Source organism: Arachis ipaensis, chromosome B4 (assembly GCF_059453495.1).
Source record: "Arachis ipaensis isolate K30076 ecotype BB chromosome B4, ASM5945349v1, whole genome shotgun sequence".
Classification (NCBI taxonomy): domain Eukaryota; kingdom Viridiplantae; phylum Streptophyta; class Magnoliopsida; order Fabales; family Fabaceae; genus Arachis; species Arachis ipaensis.
In genome coordinates, this window is record NC_142439.1 from 114,440,530 (window position 1) to 114,460,762 (window position 20,233).

General features: G+C 38.3%; 1 protein-coding gene across 1 annotated transcript; it reads left to right on the forward strand.

Annotated features, from left to right (window-relative positions):
• Positions 1 to 12,716: 12,716 nt before the first annotated feature.
• Positions 12,717 to 13,379, forward strand: LOC107636780 (uncharacterized). Its single transcript, XM_016340268.1, has one exon. The coding sequence runs from the start codon at positions 12,717 to 12,719 to the stop codon at positions 13,377 to 13,379; it is 663 nt and encodes a 220-aa protein (XP_016195754.1).
• Positions 13,380 to 20,233: the final 6,854 nt, after the last annotated feature.

Here is a 20,233-nt window from a genome sequence, read left to right on the forward strand (position 1 = left end):
CTAGTCAGCATCTGTGAAACGACTCTTTTTGATTGTCGAACAATACTTATTGACCTACCTTATCAAATCCTGATCGACTACTGGATGACGACCTCGAATTGTGTAGGTCGATCACCATCCTCCCATCTCTTGATGCCTGCTAACTGACCTTGGATGACCCCTTTGTCCACCAGAGCTTTTGGTCCTAGTCTTCTCGGCCCACAGGATATTTATGTTCTACGAGTTTTTTTGTAAAAGTAGTCCCTTAGCCCTTTCGTCTTTTTCATCATAATTCATGAGGCTATGACCAAAGCCATGGAAGATTGATGTTATTAACAACACTACATGTCTATTTTTTAATTTATTTGATATAATAATTTAATATTTACAAAAAAATAAACAAATACAATATTATTAAAAAATAAAAATAACATTTCACATGATTTGAATTTAAATAAATGATACATAAATTTTATTGCTTATATATAATTATTAGCCTTTAATATTTTTTAGTATTGTAAAAAGAAAAGAAAAACAAAAGCCTATAAGAATCTAATCTAATAAGATTGATATAAACCATGGGCTTCTACACAATCCTATAACATTCTTATAAAGCAAGGTTTTGAAGATAGTGAAATTCTGACGTGTCTTTCACCAGAGTAATTCAAGCTGAAACATCCAGCTTGGAACAATAAAATCCCTACACGTTTCAAGGTTAATTAAACTCTCTATTTATTGTCTTATTCATCAAGCTTCCTAACCTTTTTCCTGTTTTCTTTGTTGTTATTCATTTGGAATTCTCCACACTTTGGCTTTGCTTAGATTTGTACGTACATATCTTTACTGATTCGTTGTATATTGGCAAAGTAAGGAGAACGTTTGACTTCAAATTTTAGTACAACTATATGAACCATTTACTTATTTCATGTATTCATCCCAATTACACATGTAGGGGTGACAAACGGACCTAAATCCGTCAGACCGGCCCGCGTAACCTGACAAAAAAGGCGGGCCGGGATGGAAAATTGGGACTGCCAAAGAGCAAAAGCCTGCCTAACCCGCACCGCCTAAACCGCGGGCTTTGGTGGTGCGGGGCGGGCTTTTCCGCCGTGCTTAGTTTTTTTGGTAAGGGGTTATTTTTACAATTTTTTGGTCAAAATCCAACTTCTCCCAACCCAACTTACAAGAGTGAGAAGAAAAAAATTGAGTGTTTTGGATTATGTTTATGTTGCTTTGGAGATAATATTTATAATTATGTTTTGAATTATGTTTATTTTGCTTTGGAAACAATATTTATAATTATATTGTAGATGAAAACTTGGTTTATAATTATGTTTATTAGATATTTATAATTCCAAAGACTTTAATATTTGTGAATATAAAAAATATAATTTTTTATGTCTTTAGAAATTATAAATTTATTAATATGGTTATGAAATTATAATTCCTTGCTTGCCACCCCTACACACATGAATGAACCTTTTACCTAGTCATCACATTCATTCCAAGTACGTCATATACACTGAACCATATAATTTTACAATTTTATACACGTCTCAGTGTTGTTAATTGTAGTTATTCATTCGTATTCTTTTAGAAACTGTGTAACCTTTATCAGTTGAGTTTTGTTTTTAAGCCTTTGTCATATTCTGTTTGACATGATTGCTCATCCTAATGAATGCCTAATCATCGTTGCTTGCTTTCTATTGTTATCATAATTTCAAAATCCTTCTCACTTATCTGCTCTATGTTCATGCCCAATTGTACAATTTTCTAGAATGCATGACACTCTCATTGGTTCGTTATTGTAATTTATTTTTTTAATTTTTTATATTTTATTTGATTTTTGTTTTGAATACAGAGTAACCATTTCTATTTACCCATTTTTTTTGTAATAAATCATAATTTTTGTTTTACAACAGGAGATGGAGGAATTGCCATCTATTTCTTACGAGATTCAAGGATGAATTATCCACCAACTTATCCTTTTATGATTTCTCTGGCAGTGAGTTCCAACTTATCATTGAGAAGGGTCACCACACTACAATAATTGTTCATGGTTACAACAATTTTTACATATTGTATGGGCTTAAACAAGGTGGTTGGTTGAGCGTTTGTTATGCTAGGAAGGATAACTTTCTTATTCTTGAAGTTAAGGACCACAATATACGGTTTAAAGAACCCTGTCCCCCTCCCCCAGTTAAGCTTTTCGGTTGTAATACTCTACCACACAGATCTTTACGCTTAAGCCGTAAAACAGAGGTGGTGTGGTATTATGACCTCTAAAACAAAATATTACATAATAATATTGGAAAGAATACAGTATACGAGGAGTCTTGAAAAACGGATAAAACAAAATCGCAAAATAAAAAGCGCAACACTCAAAAGACTTGTTTACTTGCGTACGAAGAAATTTAAAGTTCATTAACACTGATATACAAAAGATAAGAGTAGAGGATCAAAGGTACAAAATAACAAGCTCCTAACTCAGCCTGCGAAGCTAAGGCTAGCCGGAGAATATTTACATATATATATATATATAGCCCCAAGTCCCAAAATGCACATACATAAACCCTAGTTCTCCATAAAACCTCTAAAAGGTACAAAAGTAAAGTGAACATAAGCATATGAGGAGAGTCTATACACATATATAAAGCAAAGTATCAAAAGTAAGCCCCAAAATGAAACCACTTCGCTTCAGAAGCTCTAGACGCCTAGCGGGGTGCCTCTCTACCTGCATCTAAAAAATACAACATAATATGGGATGAAAACCGGAGGTTCTTAGCATGTTAAAGGTTCCACACACATAAGATATAAGGTCCCGGGAATGCCAGAGGCAATCCTAGAACGCCGACAATCAGGTTATAAAGCTTAAAGAAACTAAGACAAAAAACATAAATCAGGGTGGTTCTCTAAAGCTTTCAAAACTTAACCATATCCTTAAATCTAACTAAAACTTAACTCGAACCCTAAATATCTCCGCCTTTCCTCTGTTCCTTCATCTCCGGTGAAATAACACATACAAACAAGCAAACAATGGCAAACACAAGTAGGATGCAAGTAATACAAATAGCAAGTATAACAATTAGCATATTATAATCACTTAGACAATCCTAATTAATGCACAATCAAACAAAGTACACATATGCATATAATGAATGTCTATCTTACTGGCCGTGAGCTCACGTGTCGGTTACTTTGCCAAGACCTGACAGTCTGACACATCTGGTAGCTAACCTAGACATTGGTCTCTAGGTTGCGCATCTCCAGGAGGATCATAAATGAAAGAGAGTGCCTTTCCACATCGAAGGAGTGTGCTTTTCCACCTTCTCCTGAAGGATATATGAAGGAGAGTGCCTTTTCACATCAAAGGAGTGTGCCTTTCCACCTTGCAACTAGAGAAAAATGTGGGGGAAATAATACAAAGGAGAGTGCCTTTCTACTTTTTCCACATCCCCATCACGACAAGAAAGGGAGTTTCCATTCTCAACTTGCCATCCGAACACATTTTCAAGTTAACACACGAGCGGGATCGTACCCAGTCCTTGCCATCTCGACCATTTCGGCCACACACAGTCATCCCCAATTTCATCATTAACATCTTAAAACCAATCTTTAGGAGCTAAAAGAATGAAAATAGAGGTTTAGAGGTTCAAAATCATGTTTAAAACACAAAAATTCTATTTGCTGAAAATAGGGGTCATGCATATGCAAGTTATGCTGAACAGAAAAAATGTTGAATGCTATAGAATTTTCAACTTTGCACTCCAAACTTCCGACGTGCATAACTTTTTTGTTTTAAATCATTTTTCTTCTATTTTTCAAACGGTGTAAACTTCACGAACCTAATTTTCATATGAAATAAGTTTGAAACCATTTAGGGGTCGAGAAGCCAGGTTATGACTCGGCAAAGTTTGGCCAAAAATCATTTTTTCACAAACACCTCAAATCTTAATTTTCATTACAAACCTAACTCAAGTCCCACTTCCTATACCTATATTAAGCTTAACAACATATTATAACACACCAACACAGCACTAAAACTCCCACTTCATACCATATTCAATTATACTTCAATATATCACAATTTCACATATAAAATTCTCATTTTTAAACCAACAAGATTCCCATCCACTTACTCAATATGTATTTATATAATCATGTTTTCATATATATTCATATCATCATGTTGTTCATCATCAACTCATCACTTAGCTTTCTATTATCATCATGAACCATAATCATCCAACAAATACTCAATTTTTATCAAAATCATCATTAAGGGTGCTAAGCATCAAACATATACTTGTATTCCAACCTATCCTATGGTCATCTAGCCTAAGTTCTCACAAAACATTACATACTAAATACATGAAACCTAAATCATACCTTGGCCAATTTTCACGTATTACCCAAGGCAACCCACTAATGCACTGAACACAGCCCCAAGAGGTCCAAAATCACCAAGGCAACATCACCCAACCTCCACCAAGTCTCCAATGCTCACAATCAAGCTCCAATTTACAAATATACACACCTAATTCACATTACCACACACACACACACACACACACACACACACACACACACACACACACACACACACACACACACACACACACACACACACATATATATATATATATATATATATATCCAAAACTTAATACCCAACACACAAAATTAAAGAATTAACTATGGTTCTAGGATTCTCACCTTACCAACGGGAAATTGGGACAAGACTTGGCAAGTCCACCAAGTTAATTTGATCCTAAACACCGAAATTACATAAAATCTCAAACCAAAGCCCAAGAATTTCGAAACTGAAAATGGGGAAATTGAGGAAGAAAACATGACTTTCTTACCTAACCAATGACTGGGCTGTAGAGCTTGCCACCGCGGACGCGTAACCGCAAACGGTGCAACGATCGGAGCTCCGGATCAAAAGTTACAAGGATTTGATTATGGAAGTGAGGATTTGTGTTTTGGAACTCTCTTCTTCCCTCTCTTGAAGCTTCCAGCGTGAATTGCATTTGAGGGAGAGAGAAGATGGCTGAAGCTATCTTTATTAAGTGTTAATTGGGCCATTATGGGCGCAGTTCGTTCGGTTCGGCCCAATCTTGGGTCAATTCTTTTAAAATTGGTGTCAAAATTTTTATTTTAATTTTTTCTATCACATTAAATTATAAAATTTAATTTTTTAATTTTCTTGATTAATAAATAATTATTAGCTAATTATTTACTAATCTCTTAGGTTTTACATCGGTGATATTAAGCCATCTATTTTTGTTAAGGATGTTATAGATCTTTCCGAGTCTACTGATGTTCTTAATCCTATTTTACACTTTGTAAACTTTTTAGATATTAATATCTCCCTTAATGAACCTAATCAAATTTCTTTTCATATCTCATCACCTCTTGAGTCACAATTTCCTATTCATGTTCATGATATTTTACATAAAGAACTCCCTATTTATTCTGATTCCATTGCAAATCACATCCAAGATAGTGTTACGGACAATCATATTCCATGTGAAATGGTTATTGGTCCTGTAAATATTTCTGATCCTTTTAAACAAGTTTTGTCATTGGAGGAGGTCCCTTCTTCTTCAATTTGTCCTAATCCTTTGAATGTTAGTTTCTCTAGTTGCTATCATGTATCTAATGATCAACCTTCCCATTGCATATATTCCCACTTATTGTCTGATATCCAACAACATATTTCTCCCCCTATAGTTTTCTCGTTACCTTCAGTTACTCTTAATGTTAAACCATCTTCTCTTGATATTTGTAAAACCCGGTTAATTAATATATAATTAACCCATAAATTAGAATTTATTCTAGAAAATTATAAGAATAAATTTTATGGTTTAATGTGATAGAGAAAATTAAAACAAGAATTTTGACACTAATTTAAAAGAATTTGGCCTAAGATTGGGCCGAACGGGCCCAACCGGGTCCGTATTAGGCCCTTGGCCCAACCCAAACCCATTAAACACAAAGAGCTCAGCTCTTCTTCTCCTTCCCATAAGCAAAACATGCTGGGAAACATTGAAGGGTGGAGGAAGGAGAGAGCAAACCCTTGGCCAACATTCAAATCAATATAACTTTTGATCCGGAGTTCCGATTGACGAGCCGTCAGCGGTCACGTGTTCGTCTCGGAATTCTTTAAAAAGCCCAGTACTTAATCTGGTAAGAAAGCCACCTTTCCAGTTTCAATTTCCTCTTTCCCAATTCGAAAATTATGTGTTTTAGGTGTTGAGGTTCTTGGTTAATTTGATGTTTTAGAGTCAAATTAACTTGAAGAATTAGCAGGATTTTGTTTGATTGAGGCATATTCAAGGTAAGGATCCTCAAACTCTAGTGCCTTAATTAATTATGTTTGTGTAAGAACCGCGACAAATTAATTGTCTAATTAAGTAATTAATATTACCCAAATTAGGTTCCAAAAATTTAGAGTGAGATTTGATGATTTAAATATAATTTTTGGACTCAGTGGATTTTTTCAAAAACCGTGAACCGACAGCCGAACCGGTCAAACCGGTTTAAGTCTGCCCGGCACTACGCGAGAAAAAGTAAAAACAGTCAAAAACCTAAGAAAATTATTAGAATTGGAAAACCGGGCATTAATTTTAAAGGTTTGGCCCAAAGTTGGGCCAAATGGGCTAAAAATGCTAACCAGTTGGACCGGGCCCAAGCCCAACATATATAAGGGTTCATTAAGTGAATCCATCAGCCATAACACTCTTACAAACACAACACACACCAGAAATTGAGAGAAGAAGGAGAAGAGAGAAGAATCACTATTCACATTTCACTTCAAACCGCGATATCTTGAGCTACGGTGCTCCGATTCGCGTGTCGTCAGTGGCTACGTGAAGCTCTCACCGAGCCCATTATTTTCATCTAACTTTCCTAGGTAAGAACTCGAATTTTCTCTTCCTTCTTGGTGCCCTTAGAATTTTGAGTTTGGTGAGTGTTGATCTTGAGAAAAATTTGTATTTTGGTTGTTTAGGTGCCAATCATTAGTGAGAAAATGTTGGGTTCTATCCAAAATTTCAGTGAATGAGGTAAGATTTCTCAAGAACCCTTGTAAATTGATTTATGGTGAGTATTAGGTTTTGATTTATGTGAAATATGTGATATTAACTTGAATATTGGAGCTTGTTGGCAATTGTTGATGCTTGTTGGAGTGATTGGTGACTTGGATTGGGGTTGGAAGCTTAGCTTGTGCTCAATTGGGGTTTTGGTACATATTGGAGATCGGCCAAGGTATGGTTTCGGTTTCCTCTATGTAATATATAATATATCTGGATACTTAGGATAGTGACCCATATGATAGGATTGAATTAAATTGGTTGTTGGAAGTTGTGGTATGATGATGTGTGGTAATTTGTTGATTTGGGATTGTTAATGAATTGATGAGTTTTGGCTATTTTGATGAATTGTGATGTAATGTTAATAAAGTGATGTTGAAGAATGAGATGGAGGTTGAATGAGTTTAATTATGATGATTGATAATGATATGATCGTGATGAATGATTGTGTGGATTGAAAAATGATTTAGTATGATATATGTGATGTTGAGGTTGATGATATGGTAATGTGGGTGGAAAATTTGAATGAGGGGTGAATTATGACAAAAAGGGTAGGTTTTGATGTAAAAATTGAATTTGGAAGGGTTTTGGTTTGATTTTGGTTGAGGATTATGGAAAATTAAACTTTGTGAACTTTTGGTAAAATTAAAATTTTGGTGAACTTCCATGAATCATATCCCGAGCAACCTTGCTTGAAATTCAATGCTTTTTATACCAAATGACAGATGATTGAACAAGCTTTAAAATGGTTTGAGTTTCCTGGAAATCCGATTTTGGTAGAGGAAGATATGATTGTGGGAAGTTTGGTGTCAAAATCTAAAATTCTGCAATGTTGCAGAATTTTGTGATTTCTGGCTTGTGTGTGCACGCACACCCCTGTGATTTTTCGAATCTGTGCGCACGCACTGCCTTGAGCGTACACACACAGGGGAAAGCCTTCTGTTGAGAGCTGACGTTAGGATTTTTTGCCAGTAAAGAAGTTCATAAAAACAGTCGCGTTGTAGATATAGTCTCTAAACCGACAGAAATCCCTTCGTACAAATGTTTTGGTTGTCACAAGTAACAAACCCCTTTAAAATTGATAACCGAGTATTTAAACCTCGGGTCGTCTTCTCAAGGAATTGCAGGGAAGTATGTTCTTATTATTGGTTATGAAGATTGTAAAATTGGGGTTTTGAGAATAGGGAGCAAGTAATTTAAATTGCAATTAAAATAAATAAATAACTGTAAAATAAACTTTTGGCAAGGTATGAGAAATTAGAAGTCCTAGACCAGTTATCCTTATCAACAATAATGAAAATGGACTCTTGATTCCACTTAGTTAACCTTTACTAGAGCAAGGGAAGGTCAAGTGACTAATTAGTTTGATCTTCAAATCCTAGTTAATCCCTAAGGAAAGATTGGGATTATCGAAGTTCAGTTCAATTAGCAAAGAATGTAGAAAGCTAAATTAAAATCATAAATATCTGGAATACCTCAAATAAAATACATTCAAAGCAGTAAAATCTAACATGGAAAAGTTCATAAGCCAATTGGGCAACATAAATCAAATACAAATAAAAGCATTAGAGTCAATAAAAATAGAAGCGAAAGTAAATAGAAAGGGACATTGAACCTGGGATCGAGAATCACTCCTAAAATTAAGAGAAGTCCTAAATCCTAATCCTAAGAGAGAGAGAGGAGAGAACCTCTCTCTCTAAAACTACATCTAAAACATGAAAAGTGAAATTATGAGAGCCTTCTTATGAATGGATGCATTCCCCCACTTTATAGCCTCTAATCTGTGTTTTCTAGGCCGCAAACTGGGTCAGAAATAGCCCAGAATTCGCTGGTCTCGAATTCAACCACGCTGGATTTTCGTCACTGCGACGCGGCCGCATGGATCACATGGTTGCGTTGCCTAGCGTCAGGAAAACTATAGCATATTATATACCAAATCGAAGCCCCGGACGTTAGCTTTTTAATGCAACTGAAATCGCGTTGTTTGGACCTCTGTAGCTAAAGTTATAGCCGTTTGAGTGCGAAGAGGTCAGGCTGGACAGCTTAGCAATTTCTCCAACTTCTTGTATTCCTTCCACTTTTGCATGCTTCCTTTCCATCCTCTGAGCCATTCTTGCCCTGTAATCTCTGAAATCACTTAACACACATATCAAGGCATCTAATGGTGATAAGAGAGGATTAATATTAGCAATTATAAGTCCAAAGAAGCATGTTTTCAATCATAGCACATAATTAGGAAGGCAAATGTAAAATCATGCAAATAGTATGAATAAGTGGGTAAAGAGTTGATAAATTCCACTCAATTGAGCACAAGATAAACCATGAAATAGTGGTTTATCAAGAGCGCTAGCACAACCTGTGAGCGCACATAACCAACGAAGTTTTACAACCTGTGCGCACGCACATGTTGGAAGGTGCATTCTGTTGAGGGCGTTCGCACGTCTTGTGAGAGCAAACAGAATTATGAAATTTGGTACTTTTGCGTACCCACACCTCTATGCGTACGCACACTTTTTGAAAATTCTCCTGGGCGTGCGCACGCACACCCCTGTGCGTTTGCACACGCCCTGTTTTTCAACTTAAACTTTGTTTTCAACTATTTCACCTTCCCAATAAGTTTGTAAACTTCTGTGATACCTATTTAAGATTCTTTGGCTTATTTTTAGGTATCAAAACATGGGAAAGATCCTAGAAGATTGAATTTGGTATTATTTTGAAAAGTTAGAGAACGAAGGCTTAGGTTTCTGGTGTACTGAGGATGGGTCTGGTGAAATGAAAAGGGAAAAAGATACCTGAATTGAGAAATTGACGAACTAATGAGTTCGGAATGGAAATGTTGAATTGACAGTGGTTGAGATGAGTCGAGGACTCGGAATGAAATGATGGATCCATGCTGTACTGAAAATGTTTTCTGAAAACCACTGAATTAGTGTTTTATATTGAGATTGTTGAGACGCTATGCGCTTGGCAGGGATGGTGCTTAATCCCGCCTATCGAGGTAGCAGCGGTGGCCTAAGGACGGTAGTTAATCCCGCTTACATTGAGATGTGAGGTCTGTGGCAAGAGTATCTCGGTCGCATCCCTTCAGATCATTAGAGTGTGCAGGCACAAAATCCTGGACGGTGTTCCGAGCACCATATCTCGGGGGTTCCCAATTATGATTCTGAAGGGCGACATCTCCATGGAGATATGTCGGGCTAGCAGTTGAACCGACAATGTGATATCGCAGCCAGTAGGACATGCATTCATCATATGCATCTTCTATCTGTTTGTATGCTTTACCGACTTGTAATTGCTTGCCTCGTTGTATAACATGCCTAATTGCCTACTTGAATTACTTGCCCTAAATGCCTATTCTTGTGTTTTACTTGCATTGATATTAATTGTGTTTTCTACTGGGATTGAGGAGGTTCGGAAGGCAGTGGCGATGGGATCGCACAGAGGATAGGTTGGTGAAGGCTGTGGGACAGCAGAGATCTGTTAGATTAGAAAATCCTTTAAGTTAGATTACCCTTTATTATGTTAAGGTTTAATTTATCCTTTGATGTTTTAGTTATGATTTAAGATGAATCTTGTGATGGATATAAAGTTCTAGGATTGCCTCTGGCATCTCGGAGTCTTATATCTTACATCACTGGGCACTATTACCATACTGAGAACCTCTGATTCTCATACCATATTTCTGTTGTATTTTTCAGATGCAGGACGCAACCCATCTCAGCGGGTTGCTTCGATGATGACAGAGTGGAGGATCTTGGATACATTTTTGGAGTCTTTTTACTTATTTTGTATATGTCTCTCATCTTTTGTATTTAATTTTGCCTAGAGGCTTACTTTGAGAGAAAATCTTGTATAAGATGTTTTTAACTTTTAGTTTTCTGTATGGTCTGTATATAGCTAGCCGGCTTAAACTCCGCGAGTCGTGGCTAGATTCTTATGCTATTATACTCTTATCTTTTGTTATATTGTATATATGTATATATATATATATATATATATATATATATATATATATATATATATATATATATATATATATATATATATATATATATCTTGTGTGTTAAGTTAGAAGCTTCGTGAGTACGTTTTGTGCTTTTCAAATCCTGTTTTGAGCTATATCATTCATCGAGCTTCTAGAATGTATTATTCTTCTATATATTATATGTATGAGCTTAGAACTATAGCAACCTTTGATTAACCTTTGCTTTACGATGCGAGGTAAGGCTTAGGATAATTATGGTGTTACATTTAGTGGTATCAGAGCGGTTCGTCCTCGTGAGCCTGAAGGATGGACCGATTGTGCTTCATTGCCTACTTTGTGTGTCTTTTCTTTGATGCTATTAGGTTATCTACTTGATATTGCATAGCATGCTTGTTTGTGAGTGCCTGTTTGGGATAATTGAAGCACTAGGATTTTGATATTGAGACTGATCACCTTGATATCGATTGTTTGGTGTAGACAGGAACCCTAATGGCCACTCGCGGACAAGGCGTACACATTCACGAGCCGAGAGTAGAAATGCACAACCGGCCAATAACCATGCCAAATTTATGGCAGCAATGGCGAATCTCACAAACACCATGGAAGCTAATGCTGCTGCGACTCTGCAAGCTGTGCAGAGGTTAGGCCAACCGGCTGGGAATGGAAATGGGAATGGCGAAGGAAACACGAATGATAATGTTAAAAGGAATGAAGATAACATGGGAGGCGCTCCGATGACCTTGGCGACTTTTCTCAAGGTTCATCCTCCAAGTTTCAGAGGATGAACCAACCCCACAAAGGCGGACAATTGGTTCCAGGCTTTGGAGCGTGCTTTACAAGCACAGAATGTTCCAAATAACCAATATGTAGAGTTTGCTGCCTACCAGCTTTTGAGAGAGGCACAACATTGGTGGCAAGGAGAGTGCCGCTTGCTCCAGCTTCAGAATGCTGATGTTCCTTGGGATGTGTTCCAAACGGCCTTCTACAGGAAGTACTTTCCTGAGTCTACAAGGGAAACGAAGGAGATGGAACTCATGCAGCTGAAGCAAGGTTTCTTATCTGTGGCAGACTACACTAGCCAATTTGAGGAGCTTCGTAGGTTCTCTAGGGTGTGTCAAGGTGCCCCGAAGACCTACGAAAGTTGGAAATGTATCAAGTACTAATGGAGCTTAAAGGATAGCATCATGACTATTGTGGCTCCTATAGAGATTTGTATTTACTCCGATTTGGTGAACAAGGCTAGAGTAGTTGAAGAGTATGCTAAGACGGTAGCCTCGTCAAAGGACACTCATGGAGGAAATACTAGTAAGGGACGTGGCAAGTACTTTTTGCCGAGGGGGCAGAATTTCAAGAGAGGAGGACATGCGCCTCAAGGATAAGGGGGCATCAGAAAGAACACTCATGATCAGTTTCAGCATGGCAAAGGCAGAGGAAACCAGAGTAAGGTTTCTCCGTATTTAACTTGTGATTGATGTGGACATTTTCATACGTATGACTCTTGTAAGATTGGTTTAGGTGGTTGCTTCAACTGTGGTTTGCCTGGTCACATTGCGAGGGACTAAACTCGAGGGAAGAACCCGAATGCGGGCTAGAGTCCGCACCAAGGGCGAGTATTTGCTGTGAACGCCAAGGATAATTCTAAGGTAGTTCCATTGATGAGAGGTATATCTTTAATTGGTGATAAGACCTTAGTTGCATTGTATGACATTGGAGCTTCGCATTCGTTTATTTCATTTGCTAAAGTTGAGGAACTAGGCTTGAAAGTGTCAGAATTAGCATTTGAATTGCATGTACATACTCTGCATCAGACGGTTATGACTAGATCGAGTTGTAGACAAGTAGGTTTCAAACTTGAGGGTAGAGACTTTGTGCATGATTTGATTTGTTTACCAATGGTTGGATTGGAGATGATATTGGGGTTTGATTGGTTGTCGAAAAATCGAGTTTTGTTGGATTGCTTTGAGCGGTCAATTCAGTTTATGCCGGAAGTAGAAAATGGAGCAGTGATAGCTGAGGGTTACTATCTGAACTATATGATACTGCACTGTAGTGGGGAAGAGTGTCAGGGTTATGCTCTATTGGCTACAAATGCGTTAGGTGATAATCAGAACCTAGATCAAATCCCGATAGTTAGAGACTTTCCGGAGGTGTTCCCAGAAGATATTCCTGAGTTCCCACCTCAAAGAGAGATTGAATTTACGATTGAATTGGTGCCGGGAGCCGGGCCAATGTCGATTGCGTCGTATAGAATGGCTCCGATAGAGTTGGCAGAATTAAAGGCTCAGTTGGAAGAGTTTCTGAACAAGAGGTTCATTTGACCGAGTGTATCTCCGTGGGGAGCGCCAGTTTTATTGGTGACGAAGAAGGATGGAGGAATGCGACTTTGCGTGGATTACCGACAGCTGAACAAAGTAACTGTGAAGAACAAGTACCCGCTACCAAGGATGGATGACTTGATGGATCAACTGCAAGGAGCTGGGGTGTTTTCCAAGATTGATTTGAGATCCGGTTACTATCAGATAAGGGTGAAGGAGGATGATATCCCGAAAACTGCATTTAGGACGCGCTATAGACACTACGAGTTTGTGGTGATGTCCTTTGGGTTGACGAATGCACCTGCTGTGTTCATGGATTACATGAATAGAGTATTTCATCCCTTTTTGGACAAATTCGTGGTGGTTTTCATAGACGACATCTTAGTTTATTCTAAGACAATGAAGGAGCATGAAGAACACTTGAGAATTGTGTTCCAAATCTTAAAGGAGCGGAAATTGTATGCTAAGTTTTCCAAGTGTGAGTTCTGGAAGGAAGAAGTGAAGTTCTTAGGTCACGTGGTGAGCAAAGGAGGAATAGTGGTGGATCCTTCTAAGGTAGAGGTGGTGATGGAATGGAAAGACCGACAACGGTGACCGAAGTCAGAAATTTCTTAGGCTTAGCCAGATATTACCGAAGATTCATTGAAGGATTTTCTCGAATTGCACTACCAATGACTAAGTTGACAAGGAAGGAGGTACCGTTTGTGTGGACATCAGAGTGTGAAGAAAGTTTTCAGACCTTGAAACAAAAGTTGACTACAGCGCCTGTTTTGATTTTGCCGGAACCGCATGAACCGTTTGAAGTGTACTGTGACGCTTCTTTAAAGGGTTTGGGTTGCGTGTTGATGCAACACCGGAATGTGGTGGCATACGCATCGCGTCAGCTAAGACCGCATAAGGTAAATTACCCAACTCATGATTTGGAATTAGCGGTGATTGTGTTTGCATTGAAGATTTGGAAACACCACTTGTACGGAGTGAGGTTTAGCGTCTTTTCTGATCATAAGAGTCTCAAGTACATCTTTGATCAGAAAGAGCTTAATATGCGTCAGAGAAGGTGGATGGAGTTGCTAAAGGATTATGATTTTGAACTAAGTTATCACCCCAGAAAGGCAAATGTGGTAGTAGACACTTTGAGTCAGAAGTCTTTGATGATCGCTTGGATGAGGATCAAAGAAGAGGAGTTAGTGGATAAGTTTTTAGATCTTAAGCTGGATATTGGTAAAGTTGCCGGAAGAGCTTGTTTGAATCAGTTGCAGATTTCAAGTACGTTTAAAACTGAGATTCAGAGGGCTCAGTAAGATGAGCAGAAGCTTCAGAAATTATTTCAAACAGTTGGTAAGGAGAGGCATGGAGAATTTACTAAGGATGATGAAGGATTGTGGAGATATAAGGGGAGAATTTATATACCGGATGTCGGGAGTTTGAGGCAAGACTTGTTGTCAAAAGCTCATAACAATGGGTTTTCTATTCATCCCGGAAGTACGAAGATGTATTATAACTTAAAGAAGATGTTCTGGTGGTCTAGGATGAAAGGTGATGTAGCTACAGTGGTATCCAAGTGCTTGACGTGTCATAAGGTGAAGATAGAGCATTAGAAACCGTCGAGAATGCTACAGCCACTTGAGATTCCTCAGTGGAAGTGGGAAGGAATTGCGATGGACTTTGTGACCGGTTTACCGAGGACTAGGTCGGGATTTGACGTGGTTTGGGAGGTCGTGGATCGCTTAACCAAATTCGCTCATTTTCTGCCTATCCGAGTAAACTATTCTATGGAAGAGTTAGCAAGGTTGTACATCAAGGAGATCGTAAGGTTGCACGGTGTGCCATCGAGCATAGTGTCGGACCGTGATCCCCGATTCACATCAAGGTTTTGGGGAGCTTTTCAAAGGGCTTTCGGTACAAAGCTATGTCTCAGCACCGCATATCATCCACAAACGGATGGACAGTCGGAGAGGACTATTCAGACGTTGGAAGATATGCTGAGGGCGTGTGTCTTGGATCAACCTGGAAGTTGGGACCGTTACATGCCATTGGTGGAGTTTGCGTACAACAATAGCTTTCATGCGAGTATTGGGATGGCTCCGTATGAGGCCCTGTACAGACGAAAGTGCCAATCTCTACTTTGTTGGTATGAGTCTGGTGAAGGAAGTGTATTGGGTCTTGATTTGGTAGCAGAGACTACTGAGAAGATTAAGAAGATTCGAGAAAGGATTCTAACTGCGCAGAGTCGACAGAAAAGTTATGCAGATCAGAGAAGAAAACCATTAGAATTTGAAGTGGGAAAGCATGTATTTCTGAGGGTTACACCGACGACTGGGATTGGAAGAGCAATCAAAACCAAGAAGTTGAATCCGAGGTATATAGGACCATTTGAGATCTTGAGGCAATTCGGGCTAGTGGCATATCAAGTTGCTTTGCCACCTCACTTGTCTAACTTGCATGACATATTCCACGTGTCACAACTCTGTAAGTACACGTCGGATGCGGCTCATGTGTTAGAGCCCGAGTCGGTCGAGTTAAGGGAGAATTTGACGTTCCAAGTAACACCGGTGCGTATCAACGACACTAGTGGGAAGAAGCTGTGAGGAAAGGAAGTTTCATTGGTTAAGGTTGCTTGGAAGCAAGCAGGAGTAGAGGAGCATACCTGGGAATTGGAGTCCGAGATGCGAAAGGATTACCCCGAGCTATTCTCAGGTAATCACTAAATTTTGAGGGCAAAATTTCTTATTTGGTGGGAAGAATGTAAGAACCGCGACAAATTAATTACCTAATTTAGTAATTAATATTTCCCAAATTAGGTTCCTAAAATTTAGAGTGAGAATTTGAGGATTTAAAGATGATTTTTGGACTCAGTGGATTTTTCTGACTCAAAAAATGTATTTTCTGTGAAAAACCGAGAAAAAACCGTGAACCGGCAGTCGAACCGGTCGAACTGGTTTAGGTCTGCCCAGTACTGTGCGAGAAAAAGTGAAAATAGTCAAAAACCTTAGAAAAATATTAGAAATGGAAAATCGGGTGTTAATTTCAAAGGTTTGGCCTAACTGCTAAAAACGCTAACGGGTTGGACCGGGTCCAAGTTGGGCCCAAGTCCAATATATATAAGGGTTCATTAAGTGAACCCATCAGCCATAACACTCTTACAAACACAACACACACCAGAAATTGAGAGAAGAAGGAGAAGATAGAAGAAGCACTATTGACATTTCACTTCAAACCGCGATATCTTGAGCTACGGTGCTCCGATTCGCGTGCCGTCGGCGGCTACGCGAAACTCTCACCGAGCCGTTACTTTCATCTAACTTTCTTAGGTAAAAACTCGAATTTTCTCTTCCTTTTTGCTGTCCTAAGAATTTCAAGTTTGGTGAGTGTTGATCTTGAGAAAAATTTGTGTTTTGGTTGTTTAGGTGCTAATCATTAGTGAAAAAATGTTAGGTTCTAACCCAAATTTCAGTGAATGAGGTAAGATTTCTCAAGAACCCTTGTAAATTGATTTATGATGAGTATTAGGTTTTGATTTATGTGAAATATGTGATATTAGCTTGAATATTAGAGCTTGTTGGTGATTGTTGATGCTTGTTGGGGTGATTGGTGACTTGAATTGTGGTTGGAAGCTTAGCTTGTGCTCAATTGGGGTTTTGATACATATTGGGAATCGGCCAAGGTATGGTTTCGGTTTCCTTTATGTAGTATATAATATTTCTAGAAACTTAGGCTAGTGACCCATAGGATTGGATTGAATTAAATTGGTTGTTGGAAATTGTGGTATGATGATGTGTGGTAATTTGTTGATTTGGGATTGTTAATGAATTGATGAGTTTTGGCTATTTTGATGAATTGTGATGTAATATTGATAAAGTGATGTTGAAGAATGAGATGGAGGTTGAATGAGTTTAATTATGATGATTGATAATGATATGATGGAATTGTGTGGATTGAAAAATGATTTGGTATGATATATGTGATGTTGAGGTTGATGATATGGTAATGTGGGTGGAAAATTTGAATGAGGGGTGAATTATGAAAAAAGAGGGTAGGTTTTGATGTAAAAATTGAATTTGGAAGTGTTTTGGTTTGATTTTGGTTGAGGATTGTGGAAAATTGAACTTTGTGAACTTTTGGTAAAATTAAAATTTTGGTGAACTTCCATGAATCATATCTTGAGCAACCTTGCTTGAAATTCAATGCTTTTTATACCAGATGACAGATGATTGAACAAGCTTTAAAATGGTTTAAGTTTTGTGGAAATCCATTTTTGGTAGAGGAAGATATGATTGTGGAAAGTTTGGTGTCAAAATCTAAAATTCTGCAATGTTGTAGAATTTAGTGATTTCTGGTTTGTGTGCGCACGCACAGCCTTGTGCGCACGCACACCCCTATAATTTTTCGAATCTGTGCGCACGCATAGCCTTGTGTGCACACACACATAGGGGAAAGCCTTCTGTTGAGAGCGCTAGCACAACCTGTTCGCGCACATAACAACCGAAGTTTTACAACCTGTGCGCACGCACAGCCCTGTGCGCACACACACGTTGGAAGGTGCATTCTGTTGAGAGTGTACACACGTCTTGTGCGAGCGAACATAATTAGGAAATTTGGTACTTGTGCGTACGCACACTTTTTGAAAATTCTCCTGGGTGTGCGCACGCACACCCCTGTGCGTACGAATACGCCCTGTTTTTCAACTTAAACTTTGTTTTAAACTATTTCACCTTCCCAACAAGTTTTTAAACTTCTGTGACATCTATTTAAGATTCTTTGGCTTATTTTTGGGTATCAAAACATGGGAAAGACCCTAGGGGATTGAATTTGGTATTATTTTAAAAAGTTAGAGAACGAAGGCTTAGGTATCTGGTGTACTGAGGATGGGTCTGGTGAAATGAGAAGGGAGAAAGATACCTGAATTGAGGAATTGACGAACTAATGAGTTCAGAATGGAAATGTTGAATTGACAGTGGTTGAGATGAGTCGAGGACTCGGAATGAAATAATGGATCCATGTTGTATTGAAAATATTTTCTAAAAACCACTGAATTACTGTTTTATATTGAGATTGTTGAGACGCTATGCGCCTAGCAGGGACAGTGGTTAATCCCGCCTGTCGAGGTAGCGGCGGCGGCGTAAGGACGATGGTTAATCCCGCTTACGTTGAGATGTGAGGTCTGTAGCAAGAGTATCCCGCTCGTATCCCTTCGGATCACTAGAGTGTGCAGGCACAAAATCCTAGACGGTATTCCGAGCACCATATCTCGTGGGTTCCCAATTATGATTCCGAAGGGCGATATCTCCATGGAGATGTGTCGGGCTGGCAGTTGAACCGACAATGTGATATCACAGCCAGTAGGACAGACATTCATCATATGCATCTTCTATCTGTTTGTATGCTTTGCCGACTTGTAATTGCTTGCCTAATTGTATAACATGCCTAATTGCCTACTTGAATTACTTGCCCTAAATGCATATTCTTGTGGTTTAATAGCATTGATATTAATTGTATTTTCTACTGGGATTGAGGATGTTCGGAAGGCAGTGGCGATGAAATTGCATGGAGGATATGTTGGTGAAGGCTGTGGGACAGCGGAGATCTGTTAGATTAGAAAATCCTTTAAGTTGGATTACCCTTTATTATGTTAAGGTTTAATTTATCCTTTGATGTTTTAGTTATGCTTTAAGATGAATCTTGTGATGGATATGAAGTTCTAGGATTGCCTCTGGCATCCCGGAGTCTTATATCTTACATCACTAGGCACTGTTACCATACTGAGAACCTCTGGTTCTCATACCATATTTCTGTTGCATTTTTCAGATGCAGGTCGTAACCCACCTTGGTGAGTTGCTTCGATGGTGACAGAGCGGAGGATCTTGGATACATTTTTGGAGTCTTTTTTCTTATTTTGTATATGTCTCTCATCTTTTGTATTTACTTTTGCCTAGAGGCTTACTTTGAGAGAAAATCTTGTATAAGCTGTTTTTAACTTTCAATTTTCTGTATGGTCTGTATATAGCTAGCCGGCTTAAACTCCGCGAGTCGTGGCTAGATTCTTATGCTATTATACTCTTATCTTTTATTATATATATATATATATATATATATATATATATATATATATATATATATATCTTGTGTGTTAAGTTAGAAGCTTCGTGAGTACGTTTTATGCTTTTCAAATCCTGTTTTGAGCTATATCCTTCATCGGGCTTCTAGATTATATTATTCCTTCTATATATTATATGTATGAGCTTAGAACTGCCGTAACCTTTTACGATGCGAGGTAACGCTTAGGGTAATTAAGGTGTTACAATTTGGGTATTGAGTGTGTATGTATGGACATATGATGTGAAATAGGTAGTGTATACATGTGATGTGGAGTAAGATTGTGACGATGGAAGCTTTACTATGCCCTTGGATGCTGAATTTTGGTGGTGGAGCTTTTGAACTTGCTTAGTTGGGTTATCTTTGGGGTTTTACAAGGAATCGGCTATGGTACGTACGGTTTAAGTTTCATTTAAGTACCATGTGATATGATGTGAATTCCTAGGTTAGCTGCCCCTAGCATTAAGCTTGAATGGTATGATTGATTAGTATTATATCTGTAGTGGATGATATTGGATACGGATTGTAGAATTGTGCATTGTTGTTGTGTTGATTGAAAATGGTATTGGATAGTGAATTATATGGTGATGAATTTATGTATATTGAATTGATAAAACATTGGGCCGGAGGCCGTGAATTTGGGCCGGAGGCCAGAAAGAGGTAAGGACAGTAAGTATATGGTTGATGATTGGTGATTGAATGAATGATAGTAATATATAAGTCTTGGAACATGAGGTTTTGTTGATTATTGAACTTGAAAGATT